The sequence below is a fragment of the Schistocerca nitens genome, chromosome 12 (genome assembly GCF_023898315.1).
Source record: "Schistocerca nitens isolate TAMUIC-IGC-003100 chromosome 12, iqSchNite1.1, whole genome shotgun sequence".
Lineage (NCBI taxonomy): Eukaryota > Metazoa > Arthropoda > Insecta > Orthoptera > Acrididae > Schistocerca > Schistocerca nitens.
In genome coordinates, this window is record NC_064625.1 from 38370709 (window position 1) to 38397183 (window position 26475).

Sequence of the window (26475 nt, forward strand, 5' to 3'; positions counted from 1 at the left end):
TTTATCTAATGCGTTAAATGACAAATTGTTGCAAAAAAATGTTTCTTAACATCACTGGGTAAAATGGCCCTCTGTAGAAACTTCCACTGTGATACCAGCACTACATACTAAACATAGCGTTCACACCTCATGCTCAAAGTGATGCCCATTGGCTTGCATACATAGGGTCACTCTGCGGATGAAGGATGCCCTACTTCGTGCTACTGTTTCCTCTTTGATGGCTGTACAAGCATCAATAATGCGTTGCTTCATGTCCTCTGGTGTTGTTGGTTCATGTTGGTAAACAGCATCATTCACTGCTCCCCAAAGAAAATAATCCAGTGGTGTAAGGTCCGGAGATCGAGCAGGCCACCTAACTGGGCCACCTCGTCCAATCCACCTACCAGGGAACTTACGGTTCAAAAGTCCTCGTGCTCGTAAGGCGTTACGTGCAGGGCATCCGTCATGCTGATACCACATGACCATTCTCTGGTTCAAAGGTACGGTGTTCAAGAGAACAGGAAGATTGTGTCGTATAAATCTGGAGTATTGTCTGCCATTTTGGATGCCATTTGTAAAGAAAGGTCCGATAATGGTATCTCCAATAATCCCACACCAAACATTAACTTTCCACGGACGTTCATGCTCTACCTGACGGAGCCATTTTGGATTGTCTGCGGACCAATAATGCATATTCCTCATATTGACAATTCCTTTGTTGGAGAATGATGCCTCGTCGGTAAAGAGAACATCTGCAAAAAAATTTGGATTAGTCAGAAGTTTTTGCTGAGCCCACCGACAAAATGTTACCCTATTGCGGAAGTCATTTCCATGAAGATCCTGGTGTAAATGAACATGGTAAGGATGAAATTTATGATGTTTAAGAATACGCTGTGCACTTGATTTCGACGCACCAACTTCACATTCAATTTGACGTGTGCTGATTTGAGGATTCACAGCTACGGTAGCGAGCACAGCAACTTCAGTACGTTCATCTGTGCGTGTTCTAGGACGATGTTGAAGTCTTGGATTTAAGCTTGCCGTTTCACGTAGACGAGATGTGAGACGACCAAACATCCGGCGCGAAGGCGATGGCTTGTCAGGGAATCGTCTTCTGTGCAGTCGTTCTGCCTGAACAGCATTTCGTCCACCTACAACAGGGTACAGTACAGGTATGTAGAGTAGGGTAGAAAACAGAGATATTAACTTAATAATCATAATGTTCGCTAACAGTACTATCAACAAACAAGCAATCTCATAACGTATTTCCCGTCAACGTACATCCTCCATAGATCAGCAGCATTTCTACCATATCTTCATGTGTGTACATTATACTGTACAGTATAAGTTCCACAACACGACGTTTATTCACAATGTCTACTACCTCCGTGCCGTCACTAGATTACTCTGATGCATGACTACACTGGCAAGCGGTGTACTGCACGCCAAAGCAACAGCAAATGGGATGCTCGGAGGGTGGTGGAGTACAGGAGTTTGCATGGGTCGCAAATCATAAACAAGGCGAAGTGGTGACTGTGGCAGTAGTGGGAACTACGTTGGACACTTGACTGGGTAGAGCCAGGCCTTGAACGACAGGCACAGTGGGTCATATAACGCATTAGATAAACCTTATTTTGGGTGTGCAGGATAAATAAGACAACCTGACGGGTGTACACCGATCGGTACTGGTTCATATTGTGTACGTAGATTGTACTGGTTGTTACCTATCTTGTTTCTTGATAACTGAATGAAGTGGAATCTTACGCGGTATATTGTGGTAGGACCACATTCGCACCACGTGTTTGTAATTGATAATAATACGAGTAGTTCCAGCACAATTTCAGCAAGGCTTATTTATTAGTAGCTGCTGAAAGATTACACACTGCAGATCTCGTTTGTCTAGGGGTTTTGTCTGCAAAACATTACTCTAACAAGCATGGCCTGGGTTTTCTTCTTGTTTGAAATAAACACTACCGGATTCGAATTACTTTCGGCTAAAAATAATATTTATTCGTACTTTTTATTTAGTAACTACAATATTTTCACTTCGAACATTGATACCCTAAAAATGCATTACACTGTACTGGTCACATAAACACGTCCATCTCCCTCCAATATCGACAAAGAAGTGGCCGGCAAGCCAACATGTGCCCGGAAGTTGCAGACATTCCTGCATTCCAGATTCTTTGGTCTTCTGACCTTAATAAACTCCAAAGACACCTATACATAAATACATATAAATATACAACATTTAACATCTCAAACAGATCTATTATTTATCATAAAAGAAAATATTCATAAATAAATAAATTAAACACGTTGTATGGCAACATAATGAAGTTACCTTAACTCTCTACTGTGGGCATCGTACTTTTCGCATGAGATAAAGTTTATCTCTGACAGTTAATTACATTACAATAGCCCACCAGGACTTACAAGTGTACCTTGGTCCACTTGTCAGTCCGATACAGAAATTGCATCATTGTCTTGGCTTGTATACAACTTTTTATCACAACTGTAGTAAACTGTTTATTCTTTCATCAACCATTGACTTCCTCCTTTGTCTCACAAAATAAATACATATGTCGATTTGTTGCCCAGAAATTTACCATAAAATAATACTAAAGCTAAAACATTTTCTCATATTAGAACAAACATAGTACTAACTCCTATATCATCAGTGAGTTTGCAAAAGTATTTCAATTCAACCACACTATTCTCTCATGAGCCTTGTAAATTATGTGATATCAAAATTAAGAGGCAAAATCAGCCAACAAAGTATCTTTATGGGGTTATAAACAGAGCTGAATAAAAACAGTTATGGTGAGCATGATGTAAAACAAAAGCACACTTGCATATACAAGAAAATATATTCTATTAACTATACAATTTTTTTTAAGCATTATGGTCTATTTAAGAGAATGAACAAGATTTCAAAATTTAGGAGATTTGCTATTCTCAAACTGTGAGGGTGGGTGACATGTCTTGTCTCCTAGCATTATCAGTAAAATAAAATCCCTTATTTATCAAGTTTACATATTTTGCAATTCATTAAATACTATAAAATTACTTAAAAAAACACATAGGAATCATGAAATCTAATCTTATAATAGAATTATGTGACAATCAGTCTAGATACAACATCGTTTTGCATGAGATGTGTTACACGGCATAGTATGGTGACTGCATTTTTTTTCTTTCTTTCTTTACTTCCAGTAAAATTCTTTCCAGATAAAGGCATGTATTTAGGCTCAGTTTGCTCTTTTCTCAATATACGGCTTCAAAGAAACAACATTCCTAAGACCAAACAGCTTTCTCGACTTGGGATATACTAATCGGTACGCATTTGGATGGGGGTTCTCAATAATCTCAAATGGCCCAATGTAAATGTCAAAGAACTTCTTGAGTTCTGCGGTTAGTAACTTTGATCGTTCGTGGGATTTCACTAAGACATGGTCACCTACTCTGAATGTGGTAGCCTTTACTTTCCTATTATGTCTGTTTTTCCTAGCGTCACCTAGTTTCTTCATGGTTTTCTTTACAATCTCTTCACGTTCTTTCATTGATATTAAGCTACATTGTGGAAAGTCTATTAATTCAGAAATAAGATTTGCTGGTCTGAGATGAAACATAATTTCATATGGTGAAAACCCAGTAGAGCTATGCTGCTAGCTGTTCATGATATCTTCGAAGTTGTTTACATGGTCGGACCAACTAGGGTGTTTGTGACTACAATACGTCCTACAAAGTCTCCCTATTTCTCTCATGTACCTTTCTGCTGGGTTTGAAGATGGGTTGTACACGGATATCAAGATATGTTTTGTGTTAGTTTTTTCCATGAATGCTTTCCAGTTTTTTGAAACAAATTGTGAACCATTATCCGATAGTATAGCTTTAGGTTTCCCTACACTCTTGAAGTAATCTCTCTCAATTTTTGTAATGATCTCTTTACTTGTAGCTTTTCGCACAGAATAAAGTTTAATTAGTTTGGAAAATACATCAACCATGACGAATATAAAACAATGGCCACCTTTGCTTTTAGGTAAAGGTCCATAAAAGTCTACAGCTACTAAATCTAATGGCTTATCTGGAATGATGTTCTGCATTTCTCCCTGACATGTTCTGTTGCTTACTTTTACTCTTTGACATTTGTCACATGTTGATATTTCGTTCCTCACCTTCTTTACCATGTTATAAAAGTAGATATTTTCTTGTAACTTTTTTACACATTTCTGTATTCCACAGTGACCATAACTCTCATGGGTGTACTTTATTAATTTGTCTGCCTCGCACTCTGGCCAACATAGCTTCCAATTGTCAGAGTCCACATCTGTTCTTCTAAAGAGTGTTCCCTTAAAGACCTTATAGTACTTGTCAAGTTTATCATACCCTCTTTTGCCTAAACAGTCCTTAACCAATTTCCAATTAGGATCGTTATTCTGTCCCCTCCTGATGTTATTGCAAAGTGTCTTTACGAGCTTTTCATCTTGGATTCCCTTCATGTATCTTATTTTAAATTCCTTTTCTTCCTCTTGATCAAACATTTCCTGATCTCCTCCTACTGGTAACCTGGATAAAGCATCAGCTACTACATTTTCTGATCCCTTAATATACACAATTTCGTAATCAAACTGTTGCATGAACATTGCCCACCTGGTTAATCTACTGTGATATAGTCTACACTCCTGCAAGTAACTTAAAGCTTTGTGGTCTGAATAGACTTTTATCTTGTGTCCCAACAGGTATGTTTTAAATTTTGTAAACGCCCAGTGTACTGCGAGTAATTCTTTTTCTGTGACAGTGTATGTTCTCTCATGTTTAAGTAACATTCTGCTGGCAAATGCAATGGTACAATGGAGATTTTTTTCATTCACAACTTTCTCCTGAAATAGTTCTGCTCCTAGCCCATAATCACTACTGTCAGTGTGAAGACAAAATGGCAAACTAAAATCTGGTCTGTGTAAAAGACTGTTCTTACAAAGTTCATTCTTAATTTTATCGAATGCTTTCTGGCACTCTTCAGACCAATTCCATGGAGTATTTTTTCTAAGTAAGTTGCTTAAACATGTTACATTAAGGCATTGTCCATTTACATATTTTCGATAGAATCCACAGAGTCCGTAGAAAGACTTTAATTGTTTCCGGTTTCTAGGTGATGGAAAGTTTACGATAGATTTTATTTTCTCCGGATCTGCACTTATCCCTTCCTTAGTAATGACATGACCTAAAAACTTGAGTTCTGACACACCAAATTTACATTTTTCCAGTTTTAATGTCATACCACCTCTTCTGAGTTTCTCACACACCTTTTTCAATAACTTCAAATGATCCTCCCAACTTTGATTTGAAACTAATATATCGTCTACATAGATTGTTAATTCTGACACAACTTCTTGGCCAAGTACATAGTCTAGTGCCCTTATAAATTCGGCGACTGATGAGTTTAATCCAAAAGGCACTACACAATACTGGTAACATCTCCCATTGTATAAGAAAGCAGTGTACTTTCTAGAACTAATTTCAAGAGGTACTTGATGAAAACCTGAAGTTAGGTCAAGGCTTGACATAATTTGGATATTTTTAAATTTATATAACAACTCATCGATGTTCTCTGGGTGGTCAGTTTCTCTGTATAGACATTTGTTTAACTGTCTGGAATCTAGTACTAGTCTGACTTGTCCATTAGGTTTATTTACAGTGACTAAGGGATTATTATAAGGGCTTATACTCCTCTCAATGATTTCACACACTTCCATCTTTTGCAATTCTTTCTCCACTGCTACCCTTTTCGAGATTGGAATACTGTATGGTTTTGTAAAGAAAGGTTCATGTGGCTTCAACTGTAAAGTACATTGGTATCCAATTACTTTACCTGGTATATTGCTAAATACATCACTATATTCCCACAAAAATAATTTCAAATCTTGTTTTTGGTTCTCAGTTAGTTCTCTAGCCTCGACTACTTTTTCATTTACTAACTTTTCAAACTCTATCTCATCTGTATCGAAATCTGTGACATGGCTTTCAATGTACTTACCTTCTTTTGTAAATTCAATACTGTTCACAGTCTTATTCATACAAAGCACATTTGATTGAAGAAGTTTCGTAGTGATGACTTCACCACTTGGTAGAGTCATCATTAATTTCTGCCCTGCCCAATCAAATGCTGCACTTACTTTTGTTATCCAAGACATGCCTAGGATAAAATCCTCTGTGAGGTCAGGAATGACAAGACACCCATGTGACCATGATACTCCTTCAATTTCAAAAGTAATAAAAGCCTGACTCCTTATTGATTTACTGTGCTTCCCGGTAGCACCTCTTATTTTAATTCCTACCACAGGTAACTCGACATAATCCTTATTAGTTTTCAGTTTTTTACTTAATGATTCTGATATCCCAGATACTTGACTTCCTGTGTCCACTAAACACTTTCCTTTCCATGATCCTATCTGCACATCAATAAACGGACTGCTTACATCAAAGTCAAATTTTTTGTTAATATTTTCATGTAATAAGTCATCTTCAATTTCACTGAATCCATATCCCTTTCCAGTATCCTTACCTGTATCATCACTACCAGAGTTGTATGCTGTTATTACCCTAATTGCATTTTCTTTGGCCTGATTACTATTCCTGAATATTTCATTAATCCAACTACATTCATTTGTGCTATTGTGTGTCTCTCCTTTATATTTCTCTCGTAACATTTGTGCAATGTGATACTTAATTCTATGCCACCAGTCTGGATACAAAGTTTCACATATATCAAGTGTTACCTTTCTGAAATATTCATCATCCTTAATGGCACTACTGTTAATCCATAAGTTAAACAAAAATTGCTCACTATCTGACATTTCATCATCTACTCCCCTAATGCTGTTAAGATTACCTGCTGTCAATTCCTTCTCATTTTTCTTCCATGTATTAAGATCAAATAACTCATTGGCTGAAATTCTGTCATCCTTATCATTGAAATTGTCAACTGTGTTCATGTGTACCTCGCTAATTTCATTACTATCCTCTTTTATATTAGTAATCCCTAAAGCTTCAAACTCCTCACTTACACCAATAAAACATCTATCTTCACTACTATCCTCAATCTCCTTTTCTTCCCAATCAACATCACAAAAATTATCATCTTTATCCTCTGCACTCTTACCTTCAGTATGCAGATACTCATTTAAATCATCCTTACTAGGTGCTCTTTTCATTCCTAGCCCACCAGACTCTTCCATAAGTTCTCTAATTCCTAATACACTTTGATCATTTGAACAACTATTTTCCAGCAAGGTGCTCCTCTCAGCCCACTCATAGAATGAATCTAAGTTTAATTCTTCACAGTTTTCTAAGCAATCAGTGTCTTTAAATAACTTACCTTTTGTTTCTGGTTTATTTGTATGACATATATTATTTGTAACAGATACTACATTAATGGGATAACACTTCTCTTTAAAATAATTACTCATTATGTCACAGGTATCTTTCTGTTTAGTTAGACATTTTGGGTTGGCCCTTTCCATTTGCGTATAAGTAGCTCCTACCTTGCGGACCGCCAATGGAGCCTCATTCAGTTTTTTGACTCCTGTTCAGTTCTCCCCATACCATTATGACTATTCCACTCCTTTGGTTTATTTCCAAAGTGTCTGTTACCAAATTGATTATGATTATTTCCATACTGACCTCTGTAATGGAAATTGTGTCCTTGTGATCCCTTGAAGTTGTACTGGTGATTTCTCTGATGAGAATCACTACTTCCAAAATTGTGTGTTTCCTTTTTATCATGTTGTGTGTTTCCCCAATCTGTATGCCCTGTCTTTTGAAAATTGTTTTGACTATGGTGTGGTGGTTTACCCGTTTTCTCAATAATTCTGTCTAGTTTGTCAACATATTTCAAAAACTGATCTATTGTGTCATCTGGACCATAAGCTAACTCCCACTGTAGTTCACATGGTAGCCTCCTTTTAAGTGCATCAATTTGAGTAAGTTCATCAAAAGGTTTGCTTAGGTGAGTGAGTTTCCTTAACTGATTTCTGCAAAATTGCTTCATGCTACCAAATTCATGTTTATAAACAGGTCCATTCAAGAATTCGCTTTTTATTCTTGCTTGTTCTGTCTCTGACCAGAATTTACTTAAGAACCTCTCCTCGAACTCTGCAAAAGATATTCCCTCTGTACAATAATGATTAGTCCATGACAATGCTTCACCTTCTAGAAATCTTTTCACAAATTTAATTTTCAAATTATCATTCATATTTGGAAAAAAGTTATCTTTGCAATGCTGCAGGAAATCTACCGGATGCATACTGCTCTCATCTGAAAAGTTTTTTACTGGAATATTGTACCACAAAGTGCCAATATTGTTCGGCAAACTATTGGTGACCATATTGCTACTAACACTTTCAAGTTTCTTAGTGATGTCATTAATACTACTTTCTAAACTCTTGACTTCATTTTTGTTTATCTGATTATTTACATCTATTTTTTCAGTAATAATTCCTATCTTTTGTTCAAATTTGCTTTCTACTTTAACAATTTTATCGTCTACAAGAGAAATACGATCAGATACTGTTTCTTCTACATGTTTGATATCTGAATGCACAACTTTAAACGCATTATGGATTTTCTCTCTACCTGTACTAACTGCAGTTTTCAGATTTTTTACTTTTGCATCTACATTTTTAACTTTTCTCCCGACATAATTGACCTTACCCGTGATCTTAACCATATTACGACTCAAACTGGAAATTTTTGCTTCTACTTTTTGAAAGTGATCGTCATTTTTCTTTTCATATTCTTTGAACTGTTTTTCAAATTTATCACTCATGAGCTTAAGAATCTGGTCTAACTGAGCAGCGTTGTTTTGCTCCATTTGATCCAAACGAATCTCATTAGCATCGAGTCTGTCTTTAATATTTCCTAACCACTGTCCGTTTTGTCTGTTAGTGTCATCAATTGCCTTAAATTTTCCCTCCATATAATTCATTATTTTTGATAGCATGTCTTTAACTTCATTCTGTCTTTCCGTATGAGTTTCAACTTTGTCTACAGGATTCGGACTATTACTGTTGCATTCACTTTCGTATGATAAATTTACATCTGTACTAGCGTTGGCGACACCGTCGTCAATACCTTCCTCTTTTACAATAGTCATCTTTTTACACAGGAATAAACAAAACACAACAAATTTATCTTTTCTAAAGGATACTAAACTATTTTACTCACAGTTTACTGATTTTCTTATAACGTCTTCTTTGTTGATCGGTGCGTGATGGAATTCACAACACAAACACTACACTTATATGAATATTGCTTTTTTTTTGTTGCACAACACTTTACACTTTTTTCTTCTTTCGTGACTTATTGCGCCGTTATTCTTGCTCCAGTAACTGCATTCCGTTGTCTTGAAGGTATCAGCATTCGACTTCCTTTGTCTTGAAGGTATCAGCATACGACTTCCTTGAACATTTTCAGCCAGGATGTACGAATTCTGTCGTTTTCTTCGCAGTCTCGGTGGTAGTTTATTTCGGTAACATTTTCAATAATCCCGGACGACGCCACCATATTGTACTGGTTGTTACCTATCTCGTTTCTTGATAACTGAATGAAGTGGAATCTTACGCGGTATATTGTGGTAGGACCACATTCGCACCACGTGTTTGTAATTGATAATAATACGAGTAGTTCCAGCACAATTTCAGCAAGGCTTATTTATTAGTAGCTGCTGAAAGATTACACACTGCAGATCTCGTTTGTCTAGGGGTTTTGTCTGCAAAACATTACTCTAACAAGCATGGCCTGGGTTTTCTTCTTGTTTGAAATAAACACTACCGGATTCGAATTACTTTCGGCTAAAAATAATATTTATTCGTACTTTTTATTTAGTAACTACAATATTTTCACTTCGAACATTGATACCCTAAAAATGCATTACACTGTACTGGTCACATAAACACGTCCATCTCCCTCCAATATCGACAAAGAAGTGGCCGGCAAGCCAACATGTGCCCGGAAGTTGCAGACATTCCTGCATTCCAGATTCTTTGGTCTTCTGACCTTAATAAACTCCAAAGACACCTATACATAAATACATATAAATATACAACATTTAACATCTCAAACAGATCTATTATTTATCATAAAAGAAAATATTCATAAATAAATAAATTAAACACGTTGTATGGCAACATAATGAAGTTACCTTAACTCTCTACTGTGGGCATCGTACTTTTCGCATGAGATAAAGTTTATCTCTGACAGTTAATTACATTACAAGATACGTAAAATTTGCAAGAGGGAAACCATTATGTGCTTATGAGAGTTGATGGCAGCAGACCGTATTATTTGTTTCGGACCTCTTGATAAGTATGGAGGTGTGATTACACATGTCAATCACATCGCAATTTTTGGCAGCATGGGGTTCACGCCTGAGCCTCAGGACATGCGCTAGCAGTGCATGTCGGGTGTTTCAAGCGTCAACTTTGCGTCTCAATATCTCGGGATGTAATGGGAATATTGCGATGCAATCAATGCCGTTGTGTATGTGCTTTGTCATGCTATGGATTGCTGAAGAAAAAATATAGGAGGTCCGTTTAAAAAAAACATAAGTTTGTGTTAAAAAACACATATGCTTTCGTTTTAGAATGTTTCCAAATATGTACATTCATGGGCCCCAGCCCTACATTGATACCAGTGAAAGTCGTTTTCCAATAGCTGTTATTGTTCCAGAGATATTTTGGGTGGACAAGATAGCTGGGACACCCTGTATATTAATTCAGCTCTATCTGTATTGTCAATAGTTGCCAATACTGCAAAGAGCAACTGATAATTTGTAATAGATCTCAATTGAGTGGCTAATTCAAGAGAATAGAAACTGTGAACTGTAGTGTCAGAAAAAACTGTCAATGAACAGTAACTTGATACATCCTTTACAAATTACAGTCGGGTTGTGTCGAGTTTCCTGTTTACAAATGTACCGCTGACCTTGGCTGTGTGTGTGTGTGTGTGTGTGTGTGTGTGTGTGTGTGTGTGTGTGTGTGTGTGTGTGGGCGCGCGCGCGCCATTAGGGGTGTACATTTCTACTGCCGCCTGGTGCGCAATGAATTTGGCGATTTTCAGCTATTTTTTTAAATACTTGCTGTGTCTCATAGCAGGTAAAATTTTTGACAGTGCATTTCTTTCATTGTCTTCTTCCTGTGTAAAAAATTTCAGGGTAGGTTTCAACATGTCTTATTGGACCGTTTCCTTGTGAGTGCCCTGCTCCTGTTTTCCAACCTTCTCCTCCTAGCCTTCTTTCCTCCCTGTGGGAGCAACTAACGGTTCTGAGAGACAAGCTACTGTTCCTGGTTTGAAATGTGTCTGTCAGAATTACTGGAATTTCTTATCTTGAGGTTAGTTGCTGGCCCACTGTTCAGTCTCTTTTTAAATTTAAGGTTCTCACAAGTGAATTTTCCTTTTGATGGCGTTGACACTTACTTAGCCACATTGAGAATAGACATAATTAGTATGACAGTTGTTATATTTCTCTGTTGTATTCTTGATCAAACACAGTGTTGTGGCCATGGAGAACAGTCATTTAATTAACACACACAATAAGTGAACACTGTACTTTATTTAGCGCTGAAAGAACACTTCTCTTTTATAGCTCTCCAGGCTGCTGTGGCTGTAGACGACAGGCGTGGGATTGGCTGCACCCGTAGTCAACAGCACTACAAAAATAACAATTGTCTGTGATACATGAGGTCAATCCCAAACATTTTTGGGCATAGAGATACTTGTAATACGATTGTTGGCCACACTATTATGAGTGGTGCTGCCTCCAGTCCCAAATACGCCCACACATGCTTCACTTGCATGCTCAGTCTTGGATAGGCAGCCATTCAAAATAGTGCTCCCATTGAACGCTACTGCCAAGTGTGAAGTCTGCACAGTTATTCAATTTTTGTGTGCAAAAATTATTGAACAAGGTGAAATTCATCGTCAATTGGCAGAAGTGTGTGGACAGTTGTGCATGTTGGTGACGCAGTGAAGATAGTTTACATCTGGTCATACTGAAACTTAGAATGAAAAATGGAGGGGTAGGGCGTAGAGGCCTGTCTCACTAGGGGCAAGATAGATACTGCCTACAGGAAAATTAAAGAGACCTTTGGAGAGAAGAGAACTACTTGTATGGATATCAAGAGCTCAGATGGCAACCTAGTTCTAAGCAAAGAAGGGAAGGCAGAAAGGTGGAAGGAGTATATAGAGGGTTTATACAAGGGCGATGTACTTGAGGACAATATTATGTAAATGGAAGAGGATGTAGATGAAGACGAAAGAGATAAGATACTGCGTGAAGAGTTTGACAGAGCACTGAAAGACCTGAGTCGAAACAAGGCCCCGGGAGTAGACAAAATTCCATTAGAACTACTGATGGCATGAGCAAGATGTATGAGACAGGCGAAATACCCTCAGACTTCAAGAAGAATATAATAATTCCAATCCCAAAGAAAGCAGGTGTTGACAGATGTGAAAATTACCGAACTATCAGTTTAATAAGTCACAGCTGCAAAATACTAACACGAATTCTTTACAGACGAATGGAAAAACTGGTAGAAGCGGACCTCGGTGAAGATCAGTTTAGATTCCGTAGAAATGTTGGAACACGTGAGGCAATACTAACCTTACGACTTATCTTAGAAGCTAGATTAAGAAAAGGCAAACCTACATTTCTAGCATTTGTAGACTTAGAGAAAGCTTTTGACAATGTTAACTGGAATACTCTCGTTCAAATTCTGAAGGTGGCAGGGGTAAAAAAAAAGGGAGCGGAAGGCTATTTACAATTTGTACAGAAACCAGATGGCAGTTATAAGAGTCGAGGGGCATGAAAGGGAAGCAGTGGTTGGGATAGGAGTGAGACAGGGTTGTAGCCTCTCCCCGATGTTATTCAATCTGTATATTGAGCAAGCAGTAAAGGAAACAAAAGAAAAATTCGGAGTAGGTATTAAAATTCATGGAGAAGAAGTAAAAACTTTGAGGTTTGCCGATGACATTGTAATTCTGTCAGAGACAGCAAAGGACTTGGAAGAGCAGTTGAACGGAATGGACAGTGTCTTGAAAGGAGGATATAAGATGAACATCAACAAAAGCAAAACGAGGATAATGGAATGTAGTCAAATTAAATCTGGTGATGCTGAGGGAATTAGATTAGGAAATGAGACACTTAAAGTAGTAAAGGAGTTTTGCTATTTAGGGAGTAAAATAACTGATGATGGTCGAAGTAGAGAGGATATAAAATGTAGACTGGCAATGGCAAGGAAATAGTTTCTGAAGAAGAGAAATCTGTTAACATCGAGTATAGATTTAAGTGTCAGGAAGTCGTTTCTGAAAGTATTTGTATGGAGTGTAGCCATGTATGGAAGTGAAACATGGACGATAACCAGTTTGGACAAGAAGAGAATAGAAGCTTTCGAAATGTGGTGCTACAGAAGAATGCTGAAGATAAGGTGGGTAGATCACATAACTAATGAGGAGGTACTGAATAGGATTGGGGAGAAGAGAAGTTTGTGGCACAACTTGACTAGAAGAAGGGATCGGTTGGTAGGACATGTCCTGAGGTATCAAGGGATCACAAATTTAGCATTGGAGGGCAGCGTGGAGGGTAAAAATCGTAGAGGGAGACCAAGAGATGAATACACTAAGCAGATTCAGAAGGATGTAGCTTGCAGTAGGTACTGGGAGATGAAGAAGATTGCACAGGATAGAGTAGCATGGAGAGCTGCATCAAACCAGTCTCAGGACTGAAGACAACAACAACAGGGCATCCGTTTATGACGAGACAATCACGAAGGTTGGGAAACCATATGTAAGGATTGGAGGATCACTCTGGATGCTTTCTGTATTTTAGTTCCTGAAGTTTTCCAAAACACTGATACTATGAAACACTGAAAAAACTCAGAAGGACATTCCAGAACTGGAGAAGAGGACTGTTGAGAAAGGTTCTAAGCATCCTCCACAACAATGGTCACCCACACATTACCTGTCAAACTGTCAATCTCCTGGAAAACTTTGGTTGGGACGTCATCATCCACCCACCATACAGTCTCGACTTGCACCAAGTGACTACCACCTGTTCCCCAAGAAGAAGGAACATTTGTTTGAATGGTGTTTCTGCACTAACAACGAGGTGAAAGATGAGGCTCAATGCTTCCTGCGCAAGATGGCAGTCAGTTGGTATCACAAGGGCATTGTAAAACTATCACAGCGTCTACAAAAATAGATCAACCAGAAAGAGAGTTAGGTAGGAAAAACTACACCTACTTTGAAACTCTGCAATCCACCTTAACAATGTGTGGCAGGGGGTATCCTGTACCACTGCCAGTCATTTCCTTTCCTGTTCCACTCATGATCCTTATGCGAAGTGTATGTTGGCAGCACTAGAATCATTCTAGTCAGCTTCAAATGCTGATTCTCTAAATTTTCTCAATAGTGTTCCTCAAAAAGAACATCTCCTTTCCTCCGGGGATTCCCAATTGAGTTCACGAAGCATCTCCATAACACTTGTATGTTGTTCAAACGTACCGGTAACAAATCTAGCAGCCCAGTTCTGAATAGCTTCAATGTCTTCCTTCAGTTTGACCTGGTTCGGATCCCAAACACTTGAGCAGTACTCAAGAATAGGTTGCACTAGCATCCTATATGCAGTCTTTACAGATGAACCACACTGTCCGTAAATCTTCCCAATAAATGGAAGTCATCAATTCAACTTCCCTACCACAGTTCTCACATGCACATTCCATTTCATATCACTTTGCAACATTACGTACAGAGATTTAAAAGATGTGATTGTGTCAAGCAGGACACTATTAATGCTGTATCCGAAGATTACAGGTTTGTTTTCTGTTGTCATCTGCATTAACTTAAATTTTTCCACATTTAGAGCTAGCTGCCATTCATCACACCAACTAGAAATTTTGTCTAGGACATCTTATATTCTCCTACAGTCACTCGAACTTTGACACCTTGCTGTACACCACAGCATCATCAGCAGACAACTGCAGATTGCTGCCCACCCTGTCCATCAAATCACTCATGTATATAGAGAATTATAATGGCCCTATCACACTTCTGTGGGGCACTCCTGATGATATCCTTGTCTCTGGTGAACTTCTGCAGTGTTCCTTAACCTTTAAAACAATGTAACTATTACAGAAAATAAGCATTTTTGTGTATCTATAAATGTAGAATTTCTTACTTTAGTGATTGCTACCGAGCAGGGTAATGCAGTGGCTAGCACACTGGACCCACATTCGTGAGGACAACAGTTCAAAATTGCGTCCAGACATCCTGATTTAGGTTTTCAGTGGTTTCCTAAATCACTTAAGGCAAATGCTGGAATGGTTCCTTCCCTAATTTGAGCTTGTGCTCTGTCTCTAATGACCTCATTTAGGGATTGCCCTCATATGTGTATCCCCACCTCTTGCGACTGGTGCAGATAATCGTGGTGCTCAATATGAATGGTGAAGGTAAAGTTTTGTGGATGTGCCATGTGTTGAAACTGGATAGATCAGTCGGTAAGTACACAGCACACAAAAGGCAAGGTTCCTGGTTTAAATCCCAATCTGACACAAAGTTTTAGTTTGCCGCGACATTTTAGAAGAGTGCAAACTTCACATCAGACTGAGGATTCACTCTGGATGAATCAGTGTTGTCATCGCTGATTGTACTGTGTAGTATAAATACCTGTGACTATTTTTTTCACCCCCTATCTGTTGGAGTAATCGTATATTTGTAATGTTGGCATTCCAGCAGTAAAATCTTCTTTCAGAGTGGTGAAGAAGCGGAAGGGGTCTGTACAGGTAGCTAAAGAACTGGAGACAGCTTGCTTGGTGTTCGGTGCAGTGACGGGCGTACAGTGAGTAGTGGCTGCCTTTAAAGTGCCTGGGGAAGTGAGTGCTGTGTTCCGGCTTGGTAGAGGCTGTCAGCCAAGACACACCGGTGCTGTAGTTTCCTGCTGTTGGACTGTTTAGTTTCCATGCTGTGTGTTCGCTGTATCTTAAGTAGATGGCTGTCTTCATCTGCCCATTACTGTACCAGTCTCCATTGTTTTGTGTGTTGCATCAACATTTCTACTAACTTTTGCTGTCTTTATTAATGCTGAGTGAAGATTTTTGCATAACACTGTAAAATAGAGTACTCCGTGTGTGCACGCCTCTGATTTCCAGTAAAAGTAGTTACCAGTTTATTATGAGTCTTCTCCTACTTAGTAAAGGGAGGAGCTAATATACGTAAATTGTCTCAGTCATTCACAGAAATCAGACACTCAAAAATACTGGATAGAATAACAAGAACATGAATTAGGATAGATTGCTTCTCACCTTATAGAGAAGGCATTGAGTGGCATACAGGCAGCTTTAAAAGTACATTTAAAAGTAGTTTAAGGTACATGACAAAGTGCTTCAACAGATTTAGTAAAACAATAAAAACATAAACATATCTCTTGCACATTTTCTCTTTAGTCATCTAACATGCCCACTGACTGCCCACAAAGAAGCACCCCTCTTGTGACTTCAGCAACTGAATCAAGCTCTTGCCACGGTTTCCACCACCTCTTATAGTGTCCTGAAATGAGAAATATCCTCCCCACCCCGGCCACAGTGCTATTTAGCCACCCACTGGACCTACGCTGTAACCATATCTGTTCTTATTCCACCCCTGCTCCCAACTCCTTGCCTAACAACTCTTCATCCCTGTAAGAGACCCAGATGCAAGACCTATCCCACACATCCTCCCACTACCACATACTACAGTCCTGTCACAGGCGTCTCCTACCCCATCAAAGGAATAGCCATTAGTGCAAGCAGCCATGTGGTCTAAAAATGCAGCTGCAACCACTGTGCAGCATTCTGTGTGGGCATGACAACTAACAAGTTATCCGTCTGCACAAACAGCTACCACAAAACTGTGGCTGAGAGCCAGCTGGACCACACAACTGCCAAGCGTGCCACAAAACACGGTTTGCTTGAGTTCAGTGGTGGCTTCACAGCTCATCCTATCTGGGTTCTTAGCATCAACACCAGCTTTTCTGAAAAGGACTGGTAGGAACTCACCTCCTTCGTTGCTGTTTCGGTCCTGGCCTCAATCTTTGCTAGTCCCTGCTTCCACCTTTTTCCCTACTCCCACTCAAGCCTCGCAGGTGCCTTCTGCCAGCCTCCCCTCTTCCCAACACATGAGTGTAGTCCTCCCCCCCCCCCCCCCAGCTTTATTCCCCTCTCCACAGCATGACTTACAAATGCTGAGACTAGCAGCCTACCATCCTATCCTGCTCTCTCCGACAGACAGCATCACCCCATCTCCCCTCACCTCTGTACTGCTGTCCCTCCCCTTCCCCACTCCACGTCTCTTCTGTACCCCTGCCACCCACACAAGATCACTACTCACTGTAGGCAGACCTCAGTAATCAGACAACAGTTGCCATGAGTGTCAAAGCTGTACGTATACGAATGTGTGTGTGTGTTTGTTTTCTAAATCTGACAAAGGATTTGCCCAATAGCGTGGTCTACTTTTAAATGTGTATATCAGCTGCTAAACATCTCGTCCATGTGGTGAGTGGAAATCTATACTAATTCATATTGTTATTCATACAAATCAAGTAGCAGATTTTACCATATTAACATGTTACTAAAACAGTATACAAGGTGTGATCAAAGAGTAATGGGTATTTTTAATTTTGTGGGATTTATACATTGCATTCGTGAATAAATGAAGTCATATTGCACGTTCTCAACAGGCTGATCCTCTTTTTCTCTAAGTACTTACAAACTATGGAGGGCCACCTGCACAAAGTATGCCATGTCATAACCTGTCTCACTCACAGCAATGTAACGCAACATAAGAAGTGTTTGTATGAAGGAGCTAACCAACAGTGACTGGAGAGGAATGTTGCACATTGTTAATGACAGTTGGCTTCAAACTTGGCAGGGATTGCTGCTGTGAGTGAATGCAGATCCGTCACCCCCACTTTCCAAATAAATATTGTTAAGTTTATTGCATGTGTTGGAAATTTGGAATGGGGTACTCTGCAAAAATCCCTTGCTCATGGCAGTACATCAAGATGGGCCAAACAACACAGAAACTGCTCAACAGATGACAGCAGGTGTGTAGTGCTGTAAGACAAGTCATGATCTTGGAATATTTTTAATATTATGTTGTGGGCATACTCATTCAGGATAGTGTGAACATAAACTAGGATGTGTACTTCAGCATTCTTAGTGTCCACATCTACATCTCCACTGACAAGTCATGGTTCTAGGGGTTTTCTCATATCCCTGAAATAGGGCCCACTCATTCAGGATAGCGTGAACATGAACCAGGAAGTTTATTTCAACATTCTCGGTGACCATATCTACATCTAAATTGACTAGTCATGTTTTTGGGAGCACTTCATGTACCTTGAATTGGGCCTACTCTTTCAGGACAATGTGAGCATGAACCAGGATGTTTATTTCAACACTCTGGTGACAATGCGTTGCCTTTTCTTCTACATTTTTATTATGACTTTATTATAGACAGTCCCACCTTCCAAGATGATAATGCTCACACCGATGCTCATGCATTCCAGAGTTGTCAAATACTCTGGCATCCTGTCGCACCTCGACCGGTGTGCTAAATCACCCAGCATTACGCCCACAGAAAATGTCTGGGACTATTTGGAACAGTCCTTGAAAGTAACAGTCAACCTCTCCAAAATTTCATTGCTCTCTGTTATCTAATCATTGTTGAGCCGGTGGCTTCAGCATACCTGAATAATTTTGTAAACTCTCTTCTTCAGCTGTTATGAAGGCTAGGCATAGTGTTGCAGAATATTAGTGTGATGTTTCTTGGGTGCCCAGTTTTTTGTTCAGTGCACTATTCTGTTCTACGAAAAGCCTTACCCTCAATTGCAGACAACAATAAGATGCATGTGAGAAAACTATTAAACCGTTCTGCGGCATTTGACCTCACTATGCGTTTTGTGAGTGTAGATTTTAAGGTGACCGATTAATCGTATTAATTACACTACAAACTAGTCACATATTATTACTAACTAAATTATTTTAACAGAACTTTTAGCGTGTATGTTGATGATGACTACAGTACACACAGGGATATTGATGATGAATTAATGTGCAACTTTAAACGATAGATCATAGAAATATCTGACCCCGTGCCATCTGGATGTTTTCCTCCACCATCAGCTTCTCTGAATTGTGCAGATAGCAGTTTCCTGTAACCCACTCTCTGCACGCCCTCCACACAACAATTTCCCCTTCCCTCCTCCTGTAACATCCTCACAAAACAGCCCCGTGACACCTGGCTCTGACAGCTGTGCATCATGTGCATAGCCCGTGTACCTGTCTTCCTCTCTTCCTGCATTCCTAGTCTGCAAACTGGCTGCCTCCCTCAGAGCTGCTGGACACCCACCCAATTCCATCTCCATGCCTCCTGCCCCTATCTCCCTTTATCCAGCCCACCTGGTACAGTCCTTACCACAAACCTAGCCCACCTCTCGAACTGCAGCACTAGCCCTGTTTGTCCATCCTGCAGTATGTAGGGGCGTATGCATGTGTATGCATGTATCTATACATGTGTATTTGATTTCTGTGTGTATTTTGCTCTAGCTCAAAAAGGATTGCTCTGAAGGCATCAAGTTATTTCTTTTACGTGTGCCTGTTTGTGACACGACACTTCTGCTTTACAGTTAGTGGTTGCCTGTAATCTGAAAGAATTTCCATTGACCCATATCGGTAACTTTATGAATTTTAAACACAGTTGTGCTACTGTTTTGAGCAAAAGGTGCTGATGACATCAGTGTTTAGCAATTAAAAAAAAAAATCTATCCAGTCCAAGAGTTTAAGATTTTGAGACACTGTTACTGAGGTACAATGAAATTAAATGCAGCCAGAAATCTTTATTCTGTACTGTGTGTTGGTGATGCCTCCCACTTGTTTTCTCTTCTAGTGGGCTGTACACACTGTAGTTTCCAGTAGCTCTTCTTTTAATGACAGGGTCCCAGACCGCGGTGGAGTCGGAGACAAGTTCTTTGAGGGGATGGTGAACCTGAACATGCTGAAGAAGCTGAAGAGGCGCCTGCAGGAGACGGAGGAGTTCTACCGCAACCGCAGCCGTGACCCCGGTCTCGAGGAGGAGGCCGTGAAGCTGAACACGAGATGTGCCGAGTAAGTACCCGCCTGAGTTGGGCAAGTGTGGTGTAGCGTTGTACGTAAGAATGTGCAACAGTAAAGATTACTTCCAGCTGTGTGTGTGCCATTCTTGTCCTTTAAACTTCCAGAAATTGTAGACTGGAAGCTACATACAGAGATACAAAAATATAAGAGGTCTAGTGTGTACTTTCCATAATTACAATAAGGTCTCACAATTTTAAATAGGGTTCTGTCTTGACCAAACACAATTCTGTTTGCTACCACTCATGTTCATCATATTTTCTGTCAAATGACAGCTAAAAATTTTGCATGATAATATATACAGTTTTGGGATTATGGTATATGTATACATAACATCACCAATAAAATTATTACAGTAGCATCGTATACTGATGTTTCTCTTGCTCTCTGTCATTTTCAGTGCAGTTGATAGTTTGCTCCAGATTTTCATCTGCAAATAGCAGTATTTGTCAGTGGTATATTGAATATATTTACTGAATTGCTGCTCATCTACACCTACATTTACATGACTGTGCTGCTATGTTTGCTTAAGTGCCTGGCGAAGGACTCATCAAATCAGTTTCACTCTATTTCTCCACTGTCATACTCTCAAAGAGTGCGCAGGAAAAATGAACGCTTAAATCTTTCCTTGCAAACTCTGATTTCTGTTATTTTATTATAATGATCATTTCTCCTGATGTAGGTGGGTATGAACAAAATATTTTTGCATTTGGAGGAGAAAGTTGGAGATTGAAATTTCATGAGATCTCACCCCAACAAAAAAGTCTTTGTTTTAATGATTGCCACCACTATTCAAGTATCATATTCATGACATTCTCTCTCCTATTTTGTGATAGTACAAAATGAGCTGCCCTTCTTTGAACTTCTTCAGTGTCTTCTGTCAGTCCTATCTGCTATGGATACCACACTGCACAGTAGTGCTCCAGAAGAGGGTAACTAAAAGAGCTAATTGCAATATTAGACAGACAAATCAGTAGTTTTTGAGACATTTCTCATGGAGAAAATCAGTGGTCTAACTAAAATTCTTTAAAAGTGGATAAAAACAAGTGCCTTTTTTATTTCCAAATAAAAAAAAAAAAATTCTCATTGAAGGGTCAGTGCTATGACAGTACACCTGACATTCAAGCCAGTGTGATGCACACAATATTCCAAATAAGAACTTTTCTGGCAAATTCGCATGCTTGTATAAATGTGCTTTTGGACCGTACTCAAATAGAGGGATGTTATGTAGAACATCTCGTAAAGGGACATCCTCTTCTAGTATTACTTTTCCTCAACAGTAGATATCGATACCAGTAATATTTTTTGAATTTAGGGCAGATCAGTATTATTTCAGCTATTTTTCTGAAAAGTTTCATATAAGTTTATACACAATACGTTATATTTCAAGCTAAAATTTATGAAAAGGAATTACTTTTTTTTGCTATTACAATATATGTGTACTAGCTCTGAATGTACAGTTAAAATTATTTTTTATAGAAACTTTTCAAATTACAAAATATTTGGCACACTTAAAATTTCTTTTATTAATTGTACAATATAGTACTGTTTATTATATTTATTTCTGGATTCATTTATGAAGTAATAATCAAACTAATATAAATTCATTTGTCCAGAAAAATTGTAGACCCTTCGGAATATTGTTATTACTACAGAGTGAAGCAGTAGTAAGCATGCCTCTGATGTGACGGGATGTATTTTTGTATTTTAGGTGAACAATGTAATTTCAGCTTTGTTAATGTGAAAATTCAAAAGACAGTGTGATATAGTAAATTGTGACACAATAAAGTAAAAACAAAAATTCTGCAACAACATTCTTCATAATTATTTAGATCAATTGAACTATAAGAAACTAAAATGTGAGAATTTCAGCTTCAAGAATCAGACCCCTAGACATGAAGAACTGGTGCTAACTGTGTGTGTAAAAAGTTTGTTGTAAATCTTACTCTTCCCTAATCTTCTGAAAAGACTTTACATAAAGGACAGTGGCAACATCAAGGAAGCAGGGATAGATTACAATCTGAAGCATTAAAACCACCATCTTAATTCTAAAGTATTGGTTAAGTGACAATAAATACCCATTAAGTACTTGAGAAAAAGCATTGTTAACCATTAGCTGTTCATTAGAAACATATATGTGTATCGGTTATAGTCGTAGACCATCATTACTGGACATCTGTCAATATCAAAATTGAATACATGCAATGTGCACAAATATAATAGAAAATGACAGAAATGTGGGTATACCATATGTATATACGTACAATGTGAAAACAAATCAGGCGAAAGGATATTTCTTGTTCCTTATAGGCTCATACAACATCAGCATTATCATAGTGAAAGTCCACAATTTAGTACAGCACTTAAAACAATAGTAACACAGTATTGCAGTGATTAATACCAAAGTGACGAAAAGCATGGAGGATCATATGTATGTGAAACAAGCAAAGACAATCATCTGTAAGGTACCATCACAGATGGTAATGCCTGTGATACATTCAGTGGTGATGATAACATAACTTTGTAACAGAGGAAATGGTCGCAACCGAAAAGAGTTAAGTAGGATATCCCTATTGAATGTCTCCGGTAAGATCATAAACTAGTGACAGAGAAAGTTATCAATGTTGACATTATAACATTGCAAGGAATATATTTTCCTGTGTTACTACTTTATGTCATTGTAACATTGACTTTCTGAAATACCAGTGTGTGACAATTGGACATTTGAATCCAGTAAACGATGATCTGTAGCCTGAGGTCCATATATATACTCAAATGGTTCTTCACAGTGTCATATATTATTATTTCCCTAAGCTAGTGTATTGTGTGAACATGATTATGACTTACAGATTATTTTTAGTATGTCCTGTGAATGTTGCACATATCTCTTCTTTTAATTTGTATGTATATTTAGCCTGACAGGTTTAGTGTGAATGCCTTCATATGTCAGTCACATGTTACATACAAGAGCATGGGCTAAATTGTCTTAGTTAATTAACAACGCTCTACTTGGCATTTAAAGAATTATATGGTTCTTTAATTAATCTCTGTGTAGCATGGTATTATTTATTGTATAAACTTATTATGGCTCAGCTTCCATATACAATACAATCTATTTATCATATGTTTTTAATTGTTTCACTTGGTATTCTGAACATGATTTGTGTATAGTTATGTATTATAGATGCATTTGTTAAAAAATTATTGGGTTTCACTATAGTAAAAACCTACTAATTTTGTAAACAAATATAACCACACACACATAATGTACAGGGCACCAAGTAAAACAATGAAATTCATACTGTAAATACATTGTATTGTGCTTTGAAGCTGAGCCATTAATAAAGCCTAACTTAATACAATAAATAATGGCACATGGCACAGAGATTAATTCCCATTGTGCTGCCATTGTTTACAAGCCAGGAATAAAACCAGCCTTGGAACTTTACAGATGGCAATACCTGCGATACATCGATTAGTGATAATAAATGTTACTTTATAACAGAGAAGTACTGTCACAACTCCAAAGAGCTAAGTGAGGTGTCTCTGTTTGAAATCTTTGATAAGATAATTTGAGGTCTAGTGACAGTGAAAGGTATCACTGTTGACATTATAAAAAAAGAAGAAAATGAAATTGATAATATTTATATAATGTACCCTCCAGCATGAACCATACAGATACAGTTCACGGTGGAGGATATGTTATGCACTTATAACTTTCACTGTCACTGATATAGGCTAGTGTTGCTGCCTCCGGATCACAGGTTCTCGGGTTCGATTCCCGGCTGGGTTGGGGTTTTCTCTGCCTGGGGACTGGGTGTTTGTGTTGTCCTCATCATTTCATCATCAGTATGATCATCATCATCATTTGTGACAGTGGCTAGATTGGACTGCGAAAAAAATTGGACTGTGTAAAAATTGGGACTTAGTACAGGTGGTGATGACCGTGCAGCTGAGCACCCCACAAACCAATCATCATCATCATTGTCATTGTCACTGTCACTGATTCTTGAATTATCTTACTGAGCAAGGTGGTGCAGTTCCCAGTTGTTAGCACACTGAACATGCATTTAGGACGACAGTTCAAACTCACATCCAGCCATCGAGATTGAGGTTTTCCACGATTTCCCTAAATCATTCCAGGCAAATGCCAGAATAGTTTGTTTGAATGGGCATGGGCGATTTCCTTACCCATCCTTGACACAATCCGAGCTTGTGATCCATCTCTAATGCCCTCAATATCAACAAGACATTAAACCCAATCTTTCTTCCTTCCTTTGGATTATCTTACCAAAGATATTCAAGAGAAATACCCCACTTAACTCTTTGGAGCTGAGACAATATTTTTCTGTTATAAAGCTACATTATTACTACTAGTGGATGTATCAGAGGCATTACTAATTGTGACAGTACCTTACAGATGAATGTCTTTGTTTGTTTCATGTATATATGTTCCCCCATTCTTTTCATCACTTTGGTATTGATTACTGTGATACTATGTTACTACTTTAAGTGCTGTATCTGACTACTGATTGTGGACTTTCACTATGATAACGTTGTTGTAAGAGCCTATATAAGGAACATAAGATATGCATTCACTTGATATGTTTTCATCTTGTAAATGCATATATTTTTTTCATGTTATATTATTTTCATGTATATTGCATGAATTCAGTTTTGATGTTCACAGACGTGTTGTGATGATTGTCTATGGCTGAAACTCGTAGGTACAGAGGTTAATAATAAATACTGATGATTAATTATGCATTTTCTCAACCATCTTACCTGTTCTCTATTTTTTATAAATCCAGTCTTGAAATTGTTTGGACTGATAGGTCATGTAAACGTAGGTATACACTGTGCAAGGACATAGTTCCCATGTCACGAGAACAGATTCTGACTCCCACTGTAAACACACAAGCAGCTACCGCTATCAGTTCCTTTCAGCAGGACACATTTGAGATGTCTCCCAAAACTAAGGTCTGTTTGGTCATAAGTAAATAAGATTATAAGAAAAGATTTTTATTGACAGTAATATTTTACTACATATCTACTTTCGTTAACCCCTCTGCATAGAAGTCTGCTACCTGTGAACTGAACCAGTCAGTAAGCCCAGCCCTGAGTTCATTGTCGCTTTTGAAATTGTTGCCATCCAACCACTTTTTCAGATGCAAGAAGAGAAAATAGTCATTTGGTGCAAGGTCGAGACTGTACAGGAGGTGATAAAAAAATTCCCAATGAAAATCTTGAAACTTCTTGGTTTTGGCAGCGATATGAGGGTATGCATTGTCGTGAAGGAGGATAATGCTGGATGACAGTTTCCTGCTGCATCAATTCCGGATGTCACATCTCAGTATGCTTAGTGTTTCACTGTATGTGTCAGCTGTAATTGTTGATCCTGCTCCAGGAAACCAATCAAAAGGATGTTCTTCTCAACCTTAAAAAAAAAAAAAAAAAGGTCATAATTTTTTCAATTCAAGAATGAAGATCACTTAAACTTTTTGCCAGATCAGATGAACTTGCAATTGCGATTAATGACTACCATCAGCCATAGAATGGAATGATGACAATGAAAATTTGTGCCGGATCGGGACTCGAACCCGAATTTCCTACTTATCACAATAAGCGGGAAATACGGGTTCGAGTCCACGTTCAGCACAAATTTTCGTTGTTGTCATTCCGTTCTACAGGCAATGGTAGTCATTATTCACAATAGCGACTTCAGATGACGTGTTTAGTAAAGGCTGTGGTTGCCGCAGTGCATCGCCATCAGAATAACACCGGCACTGCAATATCGTATAAACTTTTTGAGTTTGGGTGAACTTAAATGGTACCAATGTATTGACTTGTTTCAGCTCTGCGTTGGTTTACAGATATCCACGTCTTGTCACCTGAAACAATGTGAACGCACATTGCACACAGTTTGTGATATCCAAACTGTTGAGTGACTGTTCTTGAAATCGAGGTTCAAGCAATATTTTGGAATTCATTAGCCTGACCGCTAACTGTAAGTTGCTGATACTTTGAAGTTTCTGGTTCATTTGATCAACAATGTTGTCGGTTCGAATACTGAGCCTGCCACTCCGCTGTTCATCAAGAACATACGTGCGACCATTCTTAAATTCTGGATGTCATTTTCAGACTTGTTTGTCTCTCATCATTTTGAGTCCATACACTTGACATAACTCACGACAGATTTCAGCAGCTGAAGATCTTTTTGCCAGCGAAAATCTAATCACACCATGCAGTTCACATTTGGTGGGTTCTCCGATTTTCTTGGATATTGCGATCTGCT

General features: G+C 38.5%; 1 protein-coding gene across 1 annotated transcript in view; it reads left to right on the forward strand.

Moving 5' to 3' along the window:
• The window catches only part of LOC126214892 (ectopic P granules protein 5 homolog), a 388516-nt gene that overhangs the window by 188932 nt on the left and 173109 nt on the right, over window positions 1–26475 (forward strand). The window contains exons 19-20 of the mRNA XM_049941536.1: window positions 15785–15871; window positions 20004–20174. Of these exons, the coding sequence (XP_049797493.1) occupies window positions 15785–15871; window positions 20004–20174 (258 nt within the window). The remainder of the gene's footprint in view (window positions 1–15784; window positions 15872–20003; window positions 20175–26475) is intronic.